Here is an 18,875-nt window from a genome sequence, read left to right on the forward strand (position 1 = left end):
ACTTGTCCAGCAACAGACTCATGAATTAAACTATTATGAGGTTGATTGCAGCTGTCTATGGTACAGCTGCCAAGTTTATCGGCCCTAGGACAGTCGGCAACCCTATGCCCTTTCTGCAAGCACAACAAACAGGCTCCTATCTTCTTGATGAAGTTTTTACGTTCAGGAACAGACATATCCCTAAACTTGGAACACTTAAACAACAGGTGATCAGAACTACAACCTTCCGACGGGCAAGGCTGTTTCTTCTTGGTCTTAGCTGGAGACCCAGGTTTACCTACGGCTGTAGCTGCGGCCGCAGGATTACCTTTCTTCTTGGAGGGGGTGTCTACATCAGTCGAGCACCTCATCAAAATGGCGCCCCTCTGTTCCTCTATAATCTTCAGCAACTTTGGAACATCGGGGACATCCATCGAGCCCAACGCTAGGTTGAGCTTATCTTGAAAATCACGTGGCAACTTCTTGGATAACATCTCCAGAAGGATCACGGTCAACCACTGGCTTGTGGTAACCTCATCATCATCATCATCTTTAGTCAGCTGCTCGAGCTGGCTAACTGCACCACCAAACTCTGCTAACACAGTCACAATCTGGTTGGAGTCCGACGGTTTAGACTTCTTCTCCCATTGGTTGAAAAGGCAGAGCATCTGACGTGTCTTGGACTTGAAACGTGCATCAAGGTAAGCCCACTGAGATTCATGCGATTGAATCTGAATTAACTGGAGTCTCAACTCTTTATTTTTACAGACCTTTTCACTGCTCAACAATAACTGTAAGTATGACGGGTCCTGTCCTACAGTAAGCTTTTTAAAATTGTCTTTGAAACTTACATAGGCTGCTTCTTGGCCGTCAAAGCTGGGAAGAAGACGTTCGTCGACACGATTCATATATCCTGGCGTGAACATAGAACCGGTGCCGAACTGTGGTGTGCCAAACGGTGACACAAATGGCGATGCTGTCGAGGCACCCGCCGTCGTTGTGGGCGGCTTCACAGGTTCAAGCTTAACCTCAGCCAGCCGTTTCATCAAAGCAGACAAAGTGTTTATAATTGGTTCAGGTAAGGGAAAATATGACCCTTTAATAACTTTCACAATCTTTAAGCATCGATCATATAGTTCAGCCTTATGGTCAGGCAAATTATCACCAACTAAATCAACAACACTTTGAATGTCACTAAGCTCTTCTATAGCATCTAGAGCATCCTTCAGAGCACTATAGTCTTTTTGCACAGTAACTATATCAGAATAAATGTCACTAAACTCCTCAAGCTCTTGGATTCTCACACCAAGCTTGCTAAAACCGACCATGATGCTATCGAATGTCTCGAACTTGTCATGGACAAGGATTGACTCCTTAGTGAAATGTCTAACGTCAAGCTCTGAAGATTCACTGACCAACTTCATCACTTTACTTAGTTCACTGGTTAGGGCCTCGACGGCTGGGCGCAGCCGCAATCCCAATTGAGCGCCTTTATTCTTTTTAGGACCCATGATTGTCACTAAAGTTAACTGTACTGATTACGACTATAATAATGTGTGGTAAGGTATCACAACCAACACATTCACAAAACTTCACAGATTCTTCTTAGCCGCATCTGTTCTGTCTTGTTTTCATTGTTTTGGAACGCAATGCCTAGCCGTTCTCGAAATCTTATCTCCAAGCCCTCCGAATGACCAACATAGTGAAGTTTACGAATGTGTATTTATTACCATGAAAACAGTAAGTCTAAAACAAAAATATAAGAATTAATTACATAAAATTAATGGTTATTATTTTTGTAAGATCGAGGTTGCGTGATTTCAATTTAATTAAAAATATAAAATTTCTAAAAAACTTTAAATTGGCACGAAACATATTAAATCGCATCAGAAATTGATAATTTTAGATTCAAATGATCAATAAATTAAAGGAAAATATTCGTATGATAAAACTTAGCAGTTAAATGGTCTATTTGTTGAAAAATTAATGTTTTAAATTTCTTCATAAATTTGTACCATTCTACGCTTATTTTCAAGAATTAAAAGATAAATTCTTACCACATATGATGTCAAACTAAGCAGGAAGGCTTATTTGAGATCTTCCACGGTTTAGAGCGCATGTATATTCAACCAATACATTATTTTCATTCACGTAGCTCCTCACATGGGAATCATCAAAGGAAAAGTGCGCGTCTTTTTTGTTTGTTTACAAGCCACGCGCGGAGATAGTTAGGAATGCCGCGTAACACACTCATTCTCTGGTGTAAGGAAAAGGGAATTAATGGGTTCGGACTTGCCAGGGAATACAAGAAATACATTCCAACACAATATTTCTGCTTCTATAAAAATTGATTCAACTCCCTAACTGTTTTAATTGGAATTTCTCCTCTTTTCTAGTGAATAAATTACATATGTTTTTTATTTACAATTACTATCAATTAACACGTAAGGAAAAATGGTTTTAAAAATTATATTTGATTTGCTATTTGAAGCAGAGAAAGAGGGGACATTGGCATGTATGTTATAATGACTTTTTTCTATTCGTTAGCTCAATAACTTTGGGGCCTTTTTAAAACTTTGATTGGTTGGTTAATTAATTTGGGAGTCCAAACGTTTTAACAACAAATTGAATTTTACAGAAGGGACAATTTTTTGTAACATCATTTGAGATGTACATTTATTTATCGGCTAGTACCTAGTCCCTTTAGTCACCTGTATTTGAAGGTAAATGTTAATGATTGCCCCGCAGGGTTAAAGCCCCTCGCAGAGACTAGAAATAGGAGAAAAGCTACTGTGAAAATACGAAGAAAATTCCCTTAATAGGTAATGTCACGAAACCGAGAATACCCGCAACTTTTTAGCTAAAATTCTAAATGAATGTTAAAAGTGAAATTCATTATGGTCAATTTAAACTTGAATAAATATTGAAATTTTTGACAATCTTCATAAGAATATTATGTTTATATACAGTTAAGCTTTGTCTTATGGATTATACCTTCCTTGTTTCATCAATAATTAATTTAAAAATCAAATTTTTCAATCAACAAGAAAAGGATAAATAAACATATAATTTTCTAATAATAGATTTTGTTGAATTTTTCATTCTAAAAATAAATTCTGTCAAAAAAGATTTCAACTGGAATGATAGTTTCCATGCTACCTCTACAAACTATGAAATAGTTATTTCCCGCATCGTATTATACACAGGTTTCCGCGGATATAGAATGTACAATTACAAGATTAAAACAGCTTTACGCGGATATAGAATGTAGATTTATAAGATTAAAACTAGTTTTTTAGCCCCGAGATGCAGAAGGCACGGGCTAAAAAAGCTGGTTTTAATCTTATAATTGTACATTTTTATATTCGTAGAAAGCTGGATATAATACGATGCTAGACATAGTTTTTTCGTATGGATGAGAACCGGTTCCTATCCACCGGATTCTAATGAATACGAGAAAAAATGTTAATATTTGTTGTCTGTTTGATATGCTTCTTTAAGTGTCTAAAAAGGATTTTGGAGAAGCTTTATTTCCTTTAGAAATATTAAAATTCAAAACATAAATTTAAAGTAATGATTCAAAAATTCCCTAATAGCACCATTGAACTTTTTTCTTCAAATTCTAACACTAGCATAATAAGTGCCAGCAGTCCCAAATTACAGAAAAGATTCGCTTTAAAAAAAGGAAATTTTTTAAAACTATTTTCTTTAATTTTAGCAACATAAGCATTTTTTAAAAAACTATTTTTAACAATTAAGATTGTTACATACACATTTATTTTTCAAAGAATATTACACGAGGCTAGAAAAATTAATAGGTAACGTTGGATTTGAAAAAAAATTCCCAGATAATTTTTATGAGGTTGGGTGATATTTTTTCTTGTAAGGATCAGGGGAATATCCCCCATTAAAATATCTGAAAACTACTATGCTGTTTGGCAGGTTCAAATCTCGACCCACTTCCAAATAATTACTAAAAACTTTAAAAATTGTTCCTACTGCTGCTATGTAGCTATGCTACGATGCGCAACCTTTACAGTGTGAGGGGAGAATGTCTTGCAACGCTGGGACTTTTAGGCAAGAGTCTTGCCATTAAACATGTTGATGGTTGTCTGCGAGAAGTTTGGTCAAGTAAAATGTATTACTTCACTAGCAACATTCAATACAAGATACAAAAATGGAAAAAAATGAAGACCTAATACTGTAAACCACCTCCTAGGTTATTATTGACGAAAAGACGGATGTACAGACGGACATCTTTCTATTTTGTGAAATAGATTAATAGCTATAGAACAGCTATTCTACAACAATTTTTTTTAAAAAAGTTAGTAACAAAACTATATTTTGATTTATCTTTTAAGACTTTTTTTTATATTTTAATGTTATATAATTTTTTTGTGCGTAATAATTTGTACTATGTAAACCCGCAGCTTTTATATAATTCTAACCTTCCGCTTAGAAATAGCAAGGACAATAATTTTGTTCATTAATAATATTGTTAAACCATAATTTTTTTGTATAAGCGTCTGTCTGGAACACATTTTCTTGGCTCCTAATCTAGATAGAATCTAATTTTTTGATGATTTTTTATGATCAATGAGTATCTAGTAAGTAATCTTGGTCCGTTCGTCTGTCAGTTATGCTGCATATGACATTTGATATATGTATTTATCTATTAATTGTTTTGCTTTATTTTCTGCCCTCATTTTATATGACAACTAAATATTTGCGCCATAACTTAAATAATCCGTTTGTCCATCTTTAATTTTTTTGTGCTTTACTACTTATGAATGGTATCATCCTTTTATCACTTATATTGATATGTGTATTTAATTACGAATGTTTGTCCTCTAATATCTCGTAAATGGCTGGACCAATAGTTCCACAATGTGTAAGGAAGTTTGGAACTTGTCAAGAGCATGTTCTATGCTATTTTTTTTCCGGGGATATATTAATCAAATTATATAATAGACCCCTGAAATATAAAGTCTAAACGGTAACATATTGGTTATCTGGGGAGGCCGTCGAAGACAATTTAAATAACAAATATTTTAATTTTTGTAATCCTATTTTATGTAAATTTTATTATTTTATCCTAAAATGTATTGAATTACAATAAAATATATCATCATCGGACAGAGAATATTTTGTGTAAAATCAAAATTTGACAATCTACATTTACATATTAGTAATATAGCCGGTCAGCCTGTCTGTCCGTCCTTAACGTTGCTGACGCCATAAGTCTCTTTAAAGAAGGTAAAATTTAAGGACTTTTTATTATTTTTTTCTAGCGTCACATCGTATAGGGGATTGATCAACCATCACCACATAAGTATTCAGAAAATAGCCTAAACCCTTAAAGAAATTGTGAACGGAATGGTCGAGAAGTTTACGAGATCTTACTTTCTTTGGACAAACACAAAAACGGAAATATTAAAAAATTGTTGAAAGTAATAGAGATAAAATAAGTTTCTTTTCCTGATAAATTCATGAATTGAAATATAATACCTTTATTCGGTCAGTCCGTACGTCCGTCCGAGATAGATAGCTTTTATCCGTTAATTTAGGCATGTTAGAATTGTCCTATCGATTTCAAACTTTGCATGATGATTCCTGTAGTAGTTGGGTACGATTTAGAAAGCGTAGCAACTCTATAATCATTACCAGAATGTCTGTACGTCCATTTTAAACATGTTGATCTTTCTATTTTTTTAACAACAAATTTTCAAGTGTTCTAATTATCCGTTTTATCTGATTTTTGGTATATTGATTCCTGGGACAACAAAGAACAATATTATAAGCGAAGCAACTCTATAATCAAGTCCAAAAATGTAAGTATGTCCATAAACATTATCCTGTTTCAAGCAGTTTTTCAACAAATTTATTTACAACTTTGCTTCGCTTCAGTTCAGATACTATACAAGTGTTAATGTCCGTTTGTCCTACCGTTTCAAGGCTTCGCTTTTATGGATGTTGTCATCCTTGTTTTATTCTGATTTGATAACACCAAAACTTTTCATTTGCGAATCTTATGTATACATCATACATCATTTAACTGTCCGTTTGAAATATACGTCTAAATTTAATGTAAAGATTCTCCCCTTACACGTAAGAATCTAGTATGTAACTTAGTATTCTTAAACCAATATCTATAAATGTTATTTTCAAACAATTTAAGCAACTAAGAAAGAAATATATCATTCTTGTTAGATCATATTTGATGCGTATATTACTCATTTAATTGTAGAAATTAACAAGGATGGAAATATGCAAATATATAACTATACGTCTGTAGTCTTTAAAAACAGTGGCGGGCATAGGATTTTTCCAGGAAGGTGCGCACACGAAAATTCTGACACCCACTTTAAACATAATCTAGAGAAAGTTGAGCTTAAGGGGAGTGCAGTAAAGACTAAAAGAGGGGTGTATTTTAAGTTTTTATTTGTGTAGGGGCTTGTATCATGTCGCCGGTTTCTTTTAACCTTACCTAAAACATAAATTTTTTTCTTTCCTTCAATTGTGATCTAGATACAATATTGAATATAGGGAACCCGCCAACTAATCAAATGTCCAATAGCAACGCTATAGAAAAGCGTCAATTGCGTAGTTTAAAATAAAATACTTTATCAGCATCTTTTTTTTTATCAACAATTGAAAAGCACGTGTATCTTATCAATTGCGTAGCTACTCAACATCTATTTTTCAGTATGACTTACTATCCGTCTTTCTGTTCATCTCAGGTGGGTTCTGAAAGAAAGAATGAACACAGTAATAGTGTCTGACTGATTATGACGTAACAAAAAAAATTAGCCAATGAGAGGCCACTATAAATTTTACCATTGGTCAATAACGGCGGCCTCTCATTGGCTAATTTTTTTTGTTACGTCATAATCAGTCAGACACTAATACTGTGTTCAGAAAGAATAACTAAATAGGCCAAAGGTTAGCGCACTACCAAATTTCGTTTTGTATATATATAATACATCTATGATTTCCTCTAAACTATTCTTAAACCATAGAAATGTTATTGTTATCCTTTAATTTTGAAAGATTTTTATTACACGATCGCCGATTCTTTGAATATTTTTAAAAAAAGAATTCAATGCCGGTCTTTGTTTCTTAAATATTCAGAAATTTTGTTCTCATTTGCTATAAAATATATGGATCAAAATTGGCAAAAGAAATTAGAAGCTTGATTAACAAGGATGACAACATCCATAAAAGCGAAGCACTGTAACGGTAGGACAAACGGATATTAACACTTGTATAGTGTCAGAACTGAATATTTAGAATATAAATGTATAAGAGTTGAAGCAAAATTGTAAGTAAATATGTTGAAAAATTGCTTGATACAGGATAATGTTTATAGACATACTTACATTTTTAGGACTTGATTATAGAGCTGCTTCGCTTATAATATTGATATTTGTTGTCACAGGAATCTATATACCAAAAATCAAATCAATCGGATAATTAGATCACATAAAAATTTTTTTATTAAAAAAGTAGAAATATCAACATGTTAAAAATGGACGTACGGACATTCTGGTAATGATTATAGAGTTTCTACACTTTCTAAATCGTACCTAACTACTACAGGAATCACCATGCAAAGTTTGAAATCGATAGGGCAATTCTAACATGCACAAATTAACGAAAAAAGCTATCCATCACAGACGTACGGACGGCGGACCGACCCTAATTATAGAAAAGCTTCGCTTTAAAAAAAGTATCCAACCCGTTTTAGATTTTATTTTTTTAAAGAAAACCATCACCCTGTTGGCCTCAGGACAGCAGCAAACCTGAGGGGGTCCAACTTGAACGTTTTTATTCTAAATACTAAAGTAACAAGTTGTCTGTCTGTATATATGTTATGTATGTCCACTAAGATGTTTTCAACGGCTGGAAAAAAAATTTCAGGTAAGAGAAGGAGTCAAGCTATTTTCTTTTAATTAAAAAGAAATGAGGGTGCTGGAAGAGGAATTCTCTAAAAGTGTAAAATGGTAAGGTTATTCACAAATTTTCGAACTTTATACCTCAAAAAAACATTTGACAACAATAAAGAGTAGAATAATATTGATTAAAAATCTTGGGACAAAGCCATTAATGCATAATATTTCAACACTTTGTAAATTTTAATAAAAAATGTATCAACCTTTTAACACTCTTCTCTAAAGATAAAATTATTTATAAACAAATATGTCATTGGTTCATATGAAAAAAAATTTTTTTTTTGTTTATGTTTAAGTTTATACAGTTATCAGCATTAATTAAATTATTAAATTAAATTTTTGTATCGAGCTATCCTTAAACTAAACATCAATTATGAACTTATTTAAAAGGTAAAATTTAATAAATCGGGTATATATATTTATGGAAATATTGACCGAAATTTAAAATTTTATGCACACAAAAATTAAAATTTTAACGGGAAGTTCAATTCAAACAAATTTCAAAAATTTTAGAGGTGAGAGGGGCGGGGGGGGGTAACAAAATTTACCACCCCTATCATTAATGTTAACTATATCCTACAGTGAAATTTTCCACACTTAACAAAAAGAAAAGCTTGGACGTCTTTTCATATTCATTCCCTACGATTATCTAATCTTAATTATCAAAACAATTTTAGTTACAAAGCTTTTCTTTATTTAGAGTCAGACCGTCTGTAAGGTTTTGCTTTAATTATACAAAGTATCCATACTCATAGACACAGTGTTTTGCTCATCAGCATTGCTCAATTCATCAGAATTAATTTTGCATGTGGCGGGGCTTGAACTGGGAACCCTTAGATTACCAGGTCAACACCCTACCCATTGCTCCATTACCCCATGACGAGTCAGGAACGAAATTTCGACCACAAAGCTCAACCAACTTATGATTAGTTAGGGGCCTTAACTTTTTTTTGTCTGTAACGAGAGATCATGCTAACTGCTGAACCGATATGGTCCTCCTTTACAATAAATCTTCGTATAGGCCCAGGGATAGTTTTAGGCTTTTCTTTCAGCCCTTCCATATCCCTTTGAATATAGTGCCTCTAGATGGTAGGGTTGCAGCGGCTAGTAACTTAATAAAGCATTGAAGATTAATTTTCTTGAGATTTAAATAAGATGATTTAAACCCAGGTAACTATTTATAAAATGTAACTGGTGGTCATATTTATGCATAGCATCAATACGATAATAAAAAAGGAGTTAATTATATATTTCATTTACTGAAAGAAAAACATTCATTATCATTCTTTCCTTCATCCAACAAAATTCAATTTATTTTTATGGACTTGTCCTTTCTCAAATTCTATTTTCTTCAAATAAGATAAAAAAAAATGGCTGCAAAAATGAATGCATTACTAAGGTATCTAAAGGGATAAGACAATGACCGATAAATTTATTTACATACCTAATGATGATACACGAAATTACCCATTCATCAGATTAAAACTAATTGTTGAAACGTTTGAACACTCAACATAATGATTCAACCAATCAAAACTCACTAAAGTCTCCAAAATCGATAAGCCAAGAAATTTGAAAACGTTATTATAAAACTTTGGGGACTAGTGTAATAAACAGCTTTTTGTTCCCTCTCTCTGAAACCTTATGCATTGCTACTCTATAAGTTGACTGTTTGGTATGTTTGCATGTAACGCTTTTAGCAAACATACTTTTGTCTATCAGGATATAAAGTCTTAATTTTTGGATTTATTGTTCTGCTTGTTAATTTTCTACCAAGAAAATAAACGGACGATCAAATAGACATCTTTTTACCTAATATAATATGTAGAGAAGGGCTCACTATGCTGAAATTTTTTTATTATTTACTCAGCTGCTCTAAGAGCTAGATATTGCAATTGAACCTATGAATCACTCTATAACTTTATTTGTTTTACTCAATACATAATTAATATTATTTAATACTGATCATTGACTAAACATGTAAACTGTCTTCCTTGCTTATGTTCGAGATTCCAGAACTGTGCTTACTTATTCTTACATGATATTTTGGTTCCGATTTTAATGGCAAGAGAGGGACAAACTAGAAATATTCTCATATGCTTTTATTTTACATTTATAAATTAACCTACATTCCAATAAAATATAATTTATATTTATAGTTGTTCTAGTTGCAGTAGTTAGTTTTTTTTATACAGAAACATTGAATTAGTTTTTGTTGGTAAATCCCTTTACCATATTGTTGTAGTAGTAGTTGTTGTTGTGGTTGTTGTAGTAGTAGTAGTAGTTATTGCTGTATTAGTTGTGGTTGAGGTGGTTATAGTTGTTGTTGTATTAGTTGTTGTTGTAGTAGTAGTTGTTGCTGTGTTAGTTGTTATGGTAGTAATAGTTGCTGTATTAGTTGTGGTAGTAGTTGTTGTTGCTGTATTAGTTTTAGTAGTAGTGGTAGTAGTTGTTGTTGCTGTATTAGTTGTTGTGGTAGTAGTAGTAGTTGTTATAGTGGTAGTAGTTGTTGCTGTATTAGCTTGTTGTTGTAGTTGTTGTAGCTGTATTAGTTGAAGTAGTAGTAGTTGTTGCTGTTGTAGTAGTTGTTGCTGTATTAGTTGTTGTGGCTGTGTTAATTTGCTTGGGTAGTTGTTGTAGTAGTAGTAGTTGTTGTAGTAGTAGTTGTTGTTGTAGTAGTAGTTGTTGCTGTACTAGTTGTTGTTGTAGTAGTAGTTGTTGTGGCTGTATTAATTTGCTTGGGTAGTTGTAGTAGTAGTAGTAGTTGTTGTTGTAGTTGCTGTATTAGTTGTTGTTGTAGTAGTAGTAGTTGCTGTATTAGTTGTAGTAGTAGTGATAGTAGTTGTTGTTGCTGTATTAGTTGTTGTTGTAGTAGTAGTACTTGTTGTAGAAGTAGTAGTTGCTGTATTAGTTGTAGTAGTAGTGGTAGTAGTAGTTGTTGTAGTAGTAGTAGTTGTGGCTGTATTAGTTGTTGTGGCTGTATTAGTTGTTGTTGAAGTGGATGTAGTTGTTGTTGTAGTGGTAGTAGTTGTTGCTGTAATAGTTGTTGTGGTAGTAGTAGTAGTTGTAGCTGTATTAGTTGTTGTAGTAGTAGTGGTAGTAGTTGTTGCTGCAGTATTAGTTTTTGATGTAGTAGTAGTTGTTGCTGTATTAGTTGTTGTAGTAGTAGTTGCTGTAGCTGCATTAGTTGATGTAGTAGTTGTTGTTGTAGTTGTAGTCGTGGTAGTTGTAGTAGTAGTTGTGGTTGTAGTAATATTTAAACCTATTATTGTGGTATTACTCACATCAATGGTCGTATTATCATTTGCTGTATCTATTGTAGTATCAACTGTTGTATTAACAAAAGAAGTACCAGTACTTCCAGAATAAGCATCACCAAAATCAAGCCTGAATATGAGTTATGATTAATATATATTGAAAATTTCAAAAATGTTAATTACCAAATACCTTGTTAAAATTAATTCAGTTAATTTGGATGCAGTAAACTTGTAGCAAATATCATCCTTAAAATAAGAATAAGTATTTAATTATAATCTAAATGAGAAATTATTTATCCTTATACTAAAGTAACAGGATGTCTGTGTGTTTGTATGTCTGTACTGAAGGATCTCGCTAACCGATGAACCGATCGGGTTCTCCTTAACAGGGTAGCTTCTCATAGGTCCCGGGAGGTTTTTTTTAACTATTTTCTTTGGGGGTGGGACACCCCTAACCCCCCCCCCCCAAAAAAAAATGAAGGTGGGCCACCCCCCCACAAAAAAAAAATTTTTTTTTACTTTTTCTTTTAAAATCTAAAATAAGAAATTGGGTTATCAAATTAGTCTCTCTCCTCTAGGGGCGTAGCCGCTAGTTTGTTTTATAGAAATAATCATTGAAAAAAGAAAAACACTAAACCTTAACACTAAAAGATGCACAAGTAGTGTCAACTCTGCAAACTGCCTTGCATTTGTCAAATGTACTTCTAGATAATTAAAATTATAAATAATTATAACTAAAATATTATATTATTCTTGTATAAAAGTAACAGGATCTGTGTCTGTTTTGTGTGTACCAAAGGATCTCGCTAACCACTACACCGATATGTTTCTTCTTTTTAGTATAGCCTCGCATAAATCCTGGGAAGGTTTATAGCTATTTTGGTAGAGGGTAACGCCACTTTCCAAAGAAAAATCACCCCTAGAAAAACTAACCAACCCTCCCAAAAAAATTTTCATTTTCTTTTTAAAACTAAAATGATAGACTTTCCCCACTCTATGTACCCATAGAGGTCTTGTTCATTACTTTTAACCAGAATCTAGACTGGATATGTAAACTTTAAATAATAATAAAATTACTTTGGTGGCAACCCATCAAACTTTGATAAATCTTCTGGATGAGGGAAGCTACTGACATCAAAGAGAGGAGTATTATGTTCCTCAATATGATCACAATAGTTGTTCTTGGATATTTGACATGCATTAATATTGGTGGTTGAAATGTCTGCTTCATTAACAACTCTTAATAATATTTCATTACATAAATTTTTTTGTTGTTGTGAATTTTTATGTTACTTGTTCTATTATCAAAAGATACAAAAGTACTTTAGAACGACGGAAATTTAATTTTGATACTCTTATCTAAAAAAAAATTAAAAATAAAACCAAAAACACTGAAGATTTGGGAGAAAATGTGAAAAAAAAATATAAAAATAGCCAAAAAACCTGCAAAAAGCAGTCCGACCGCCATGGATGTTTTATAGTTAATTATGCTTCATAATGATTGGAATGTTGACAAGAATTTTCAGCCTTCTATCTTAAATAGCAGTTGAGAAAATCACATTTACCCCATAGCGTTACAGACTGACGAACAGAAATTCAGAAATTGTATATTTCGCCACTAAAAATATACCTGTACATTATATATTGAGAAAGATAATCATCAGAAAACAAGAAACATTTCAATTTCCTTGAAACCTTAAACATATTGTTTAATTTTGTGTTATATATATTTATCCCTGTAAATCTGGTTTTTTGGGTTTTTGTAATTATGGTGGGATTAAGTTTGTACGTTGATAGTCAGTTTGGATTTATTTTAGCTAGGTGAAAGAACATTGTGGTTATGCCGAGAACAGGAGATAAGTTATTTTATAAAATTTTATTATTTGATGAATTATTCTTTAATTTAAAATTCCATTTCGGATATTTTAATTCAATGTGTTGCACTCGTTTTACTAAGGAATTAAGAAAAGAATTAAGATAATGTTTTCTCTTAAAATATATTCTGTGTATGAAGTTTTCTGGAATTGTGTATAAATATTTCTGAGAATAAAACACAGCTATCCTCAACAGTTTAGCGGATTTATAAACAACACGCTCTAAGCGGTCAATGGATCCTAAAAATAGACATACTTGCTGAATCATTCCTGGTTTTACCTAAATTATATCTGCTCCTTCTTCGGGACTATAGGCTTTTTCAAGATTTTCACTTAAATTTCCCTATTATTTGACTTAAAAATAGTGTTCGACAAGACATCCTGTCGCTGTTTATAAGTTTTAATACAAAAAAAGATGTTATTATTTTCTTTTAAGGCCATCCAAATGTCTTTTATTAGATTTAAATTTAACCGATATAATTGTTATTGGTTCCCTCTGCCGTTTCTATCCATATTTCATGAAATTAAAACCATGAGAAAGAGTTGACAAGAAAATAAGAAAAGTGTTGAGAGGATAAGTAAAAACTAAGTTAATGATAGAGGTATAGTATTAAGACTAAAGTAATTGTATCTAATATAAGGTTTAACAAGGTTAACCTCAAGAAAATTGTAAATATAATGGTGGGACAAAGTAAATCATAAAGTAAATGATCAGTTAAGTTGTCTTAATAAATAGAAAATAGAGGAATAGAAATAAAAGAAAAGAATGATAGGAGAATATATAAGAAAACTGAGAAACCCTTAATTATCAATATAAAAAATGTAGCATGACCAACAGACTGACAGACAAAGTAAGTTGTATGCTGTTACTTTTTGTTAAGGGATATCTTCACAAAAATTGACTTATCTATCTGAATTAGTATTGGTTAAAATTAAATTTTACCATATTGTTATGGACTGACAGACAAGATAAATTATAAAGTAGTTCTGCTACTAACCGCAACTATTGCTCGTCATGTAGCGCATCCGCTCTTCGTTGGGGATGTGATAGGTTCGCGGTACAATTAAAGAAGTTAAAAATTGTTCCTACTGTTACTATATACGGTGCGCGGCATAAATAGTTAGAGTAGGGAGACAGGGATCTAAAGGGATAAGACAATGACTTATAAAGTGATGTAAATACCCAATGATGATACACAAATTTACCCCTTATTTAGCTTACACTAAGTGGTTGAAAAGCTTGGAAACTCAACTTAAATACCAATCAATCAAAACTTAATAAAAGTCTCCAAAGTTGTAAGCTAACAAATAAGAAAACACTATATTAAAACTTTTGCTACAGCCCAATGTCCCCTTTCCCTTCTCAGACAAAGTGTTGGTTGTCTGTTGAATGTTACTTAAATGAATATCCAACAGTGGGCGGTAGAGCTCCCATGACAAGCGCGCGGATTTTGAAATCGAAGGATAAACCCACCCCAATTAGGTATTTATGGTATACTCTGCTAACTTAATTTGAAGTCAAATAAGCTGATCATATTTATACCATCTACTTTCTTATATTATGCCTGGAGTAAAACTTCAATTATATAGGTTAGTACTCTAGCCTATAACTTTTCCTCAAGATAAAAATACAGTAAATCTTTAAGATGATTGTAAATTTCTTTGCTATTGATTATAGCATACTATTGAAAATCGGTATGCAAAAGATAAATTTCTTGTCAAGTTTCACAATTATCATTTTTATCTTTTGATATGATAAAAAGTAATGCAAAATTTAATTTTCTGTTTTTTATCATTGGTGTTGGGCGTTATATACCAAAAATATTTGATGCAGTTATCAGTAAGTATATAAATAGCAGGTCAACAGTCTTTAGATTTATGAAATAATATTAAATATGTATTAGATGGTAGTTCACAGCACAAAAAACGCGCGAACAGAGGTTAGTGGGTTAAACTAAGCACTACTTTTATTCCTCAAAAAATAAAAATCACCCTGTGATAAACATGCTGCTACTTTTGTTTTCCATAAATTGTTACATGTCTTTTATTACTATAAATAAACATATGGTTGCCCTTTAACATCCAGGGGATTTGTATTCAAAATGGAAGGAAAAGGCAGAAAAATACCATTCTGAGAACGATTTAAATTTTGCATTATTTCGAGAATTCAATCAATTCATTAGTTATTGAAATCTTAAGCTAGCTACAAACAAACAAAAAACCCTTAAAACTTAAAAATAGAATAAGTATAAAATACATTTTACATTTGTGCCAATAAAAAAAATTGATCCTAAATTCATGTTAGTATATCATACTGTAATCTTAGGCAATATAATTATTTTTTAGGAACCGCTATTCTTGACTAGCTGGAGATTTAAACGCACACTAGATCATTTTCTGATAATATTTTTTTCTTACTCCCCTGTAATTTATTAATTACATTTCATATTTTGTTTTGGTATCTATTTCAGCTTAAAACTGTAGTTATAATGTCACCAATCCTACTTTATAAAGTAGTAAGTTTTTTTGGGTCATGTAAAGGAAACGAAGTTGCGGGTTTCGTCGTATTTTAACAGTAGCTTTTGAAAGGTTATTAGGCGATTGCCCCGCAAGATTAGGCAATTGGCCCCGCGGGGTTAAAGCACCAGCAGGAGCTAGAAATAGGATAAAAGCTAATGTGAAAATATAATGAAAACTGCAACTTTGTTTCCTTCACATTAGCCAGTTTTTTTTTATAAAGCCTAAGATCTGAAAAGTTGTTAGGTTGTACTTTTCAAGAAAGCACAATAATTTTTTTAAGTTATTTTAGGCTATTTTCCTCCTCCCCCGCCTTCCCTAGAGGATCAGGTTGACCAATTAGTAATCTTATAATGTTAAGTAGTAAGTTTTGTGAATGTATGAATTAACATTCTGATATTTTAATGGTAATTTTGTATAAAAACAAACACTGTAAATAATGGTAGAAGTAAACGCTGTTAACAATTTTATCAATATATTAAATACAAATGACTCCTTTTTTGTAATAAAACTTATAAACAGCGCAGGATGTCTTGTCGAACGCTATTTTTAAGTCAAATAACAGGGTAATTTAAGTGAAAATCTTTAAAAGCCTATAGTCCCGAAGAAGGAGCAGATATAAATTAGGTAAAATCAGGTATGATTCAGCAAGTATGTCTATTTTTAGGATCCATTGACCGCTTGGAGCGTGTTGCTTATAAATCCGCTAAACTGTTGAGGATAGCTGTGAAAACTGAAAAATCCTGTATTTGTATACGTTTTAAATTTTCAGACAACTAAGTAAATAATTTGTATAGATAATTTCTGTCATTTTTTTTACCTTGAATAACGTGAATCCCGAGCAATCAAGTTCAATTTTGCAAAGTTCTCTGCACTGTTCTGGTGTTGTTCTAAATTTTAAATTAGATTAAAGGAAGCCTTCAGCAAATAAGCTCTATTTTTTCTGCTATAAGACCAGAAGATCTAATTTTGTTGAATTTGAGAGTTTAAAGGAGAAAAGCATAAAAAAGAGTTAGAAAGGAATGTAAGATGTAATAAACTAAGAATATATTCATTGGAATAAATTACAAAACATTTTATATATGTTTTAATATTAGTACATATTTTTGTAGCATAAATAAAACAAATAAATTACATTTTGGTTGCACATTGGTATTACAAATCTTTACAAAAATATTTCAGATATTTTTCTTGAATTACAGCCGATAGAACCATATTTCTCCCATAGCATTACGGACTGACATACTAACGGACGGAAGGACTTACAGGTGGACAGAAAACATGAATTATAGAGTAGCTTTGCTGCTATAAATCATACAAGCCAGAATCAGCAAATGCAGATAAATCAGCTGGCAATACAAGAGTTTCTGATGTAAAATATGGTACAGGGTCATACCTGAAATTTTAAAAAAATTAAATATGTTTAAATTATTATTTGTGATTTGTTATATGGTTTTAAGTGTATTATTATAATTATAAAATGCTATACAGGCGTCTAGAGATACCCTCAACTTTAGATTTTAATTTTAAAAAGTAAAGTAAAATTTATTTCCGAGGTGATTGTTCTTGGGAGTGTCAAAGAACCCTGACCCAAAATAGTTATAAACCTTCCCAGGATCTATATAAGAAGCTTCATTGTAAAGAAGACACATAATATTTCATCGGATAGTAAGATCCTTAATTACAGACCAAAAAAACTTTCTCTTTATATAAGAGGATACAGTTATATGAGAAAAGAATATTCAAATACATAATTACATAATCTAAGTATTTTTGGGTTGAATGAAGTGATATAAAGCAAATTTCATGGAAAAACTGTTTAAAAATAGATTCAAAATAAATTAATCGTTTCTTCAAGTATTTTAAAATTACCTTCTTACAATAGTCTGTTGAAATGATTGGTCTCCAAATAATATTAAAACTAGATAAAGAAATAATTTAAACATGATAGAATTTTTCTTTACTGATATATGCATAAAATATTCTATGAACTAAACAATTTTTGCACAAAGTTTAGAAATAAAAATTAAATAAATGTATATGTGACAATAATAGACATACATGTAAATTATTTAACCCATTGAAGTTCAAACTAACTTTTTTTTGCAAATGTTATTTTGTTCATTATCATATTTCTAATACTTTATTAAAAAGCTTTCATTTAACAATTAACTACAAAAGAAATGACTAATTTATTTTTTAAAACTAGCAAATACGCCCCTAAAGGCCTCTAGTCGACCCTTCCATATTAAATTTCAGTTCTGAAAAAAAAATCTACAAGTGTTTTTGGGGGGGAAGGAATATTTTTTTTTTAGGGACGGTTTATCTTTGGAGGGTGGTGGTATCCTTTAAACCTTTACAGGACCCATCAGAAGCTACATTTTAAATGAGAGCCAAGCTAGTTCAGTGGTTAGCGAGATCCTTCGGTACAATTAGACAGACAGACATCCTGTTACTTTTTTCATTTGAGGATAACCATTATCCTTGTATGGAAATTCGACCATACTCTCTTGATCAGATCATCCAATCGAAAACATTTCCAAGCAAGACCCGTCAATCTTATCCTTTCTCCTCTCCAAGTTACTTAATCATTTTGCCTACATTATTCTGATTATTCAGACGTTTTGAACCTTTTAGACACCTACATATTAAGTCCTTTATTTAAAGATCAACAGAAAAATTTAATATGATGATAAAATTTTAATATATATTTATAATATTTTTTGTTGTAACGGGTTAAAATTTATTGCTAATGTTAATTATATTATAACAAGGAGGACAACATTCATGATGTCGAAGCTCTAAGTAAGATCAGAAAGAAGAACAAACGAAAAATACTCTTGTAGAGTGTCATAAATTAAAATGCAGAACTTGTAACCAAAATTGTACATAAATTTGTTGTAAAATTACATAAATACAGGATACTGTAAAAGTACATAGATACTTTTATTTTTAGGATTTGATTATAGAGATGCTTCGCTTATAATATCGTACCTTGTCGTCCTAGGAATCATTATTTTAAAAGTCAGATGAATAGGATAACATATAACTATATAGAGTTGCTATGCTTCCTAAATCGTAGCTAATTGTTATAGGAATCAGCATGCAACGTTTTTAAATCGATAGACAATACTAAAATGTATTAAAGAATGAAAAGAGCTATCCGTTACGGACGGAGGGCCCTAATTAAAGAAAAGCTTGCTTTATAAAATGTTGAATAGACTAATGAATATACTTAATAACACTATGGGGGACAATATTGATTATTGGAAATTTATATTAAGCAGTGAGGCTAC

At 31.7% G+C, this 18,875-nt stretch overlaps 2 protein-coding genes across 2 annotated transcripts; both read right to left on the reverse strand.

Moving 5' to 3' along the window:
- Positions 1-10,036: 10,036 nt before the first annotated feature.
- LOC145326576 (uncharacterized) lies at positions 10,037-10,624 on the reverse strand (the record flags this gene model as incomplete). The annotated part of the gene is made up of 1 exon (XM_080169947.1): positions 10,037-10,624. A coding segment is annotated over one exon (465 nt), but the record flags the coding sequence as incomplete, so codon positions are not given.
- Positions 10,601-17,584, reverse strand: LOC145325504 (uncharacterized). Its single transcript, XM_080168485.1, has 8 exons — positions 17,452-17,584; positions 16,898-16,975; positions 16,400-16,469; positions 12,819-12,883; positions 12,266-12,427; positions 11,826-11,892; positions 11,379-11,434; positions 10,601-11,318 (listed from the first exon to the last, which is right to left on the reverse strand). Exons 1-8 carry the CDS (start codon positions 17,553-17,555, stop codon positions 10,661-10,663), a joined length of 1,260 nt encoding a protein of 419 aa, XP_080024611.1. The 5' UTR covers positions 17,556-17,584; the 3' UTR covers positions 10,601-10,660.
- Between the last annotated feature and the right edge of the window lie 1,291 nt (positions 17,585-18,875).

Source organism: Acartia tonsa, chromosome 8 (genome assembly GCF_053477335.1).
Source record: "Acartia tonsa isolate MP-2025a chromosome 8, ASM5347733v1, whole genome shotgun sequence".
Taxonomy (NCBI): Eukaryota; Metazoa; Arthropoda; class Copepoda; order Calanoida; family Acartiidae; genus Acartia; species Acartia tonsa.

Coding starts and splice junctions, on each gene's coding strand:
- LOC145325504 (XM_080168485.1), bottom strand. CDS start 17,555: ATGCATATATCAGTAAAGAAAAATTCTATCATGTTTAAATTATTTCTT. Junction 16,470..16,897: donor GCATTTGCTGATTCTGGCTT/GTATGATTTATA, acceptor TTTAAAATTTAG/AACAACACCAGAACAGTGCA. Junction 11,893..12,265: donor TTTGATGGGTTGCCACCAAA/GTAATTTTATTA, acceptor TTAATTATCTAG/AAGTACATTTGACAAATGCA.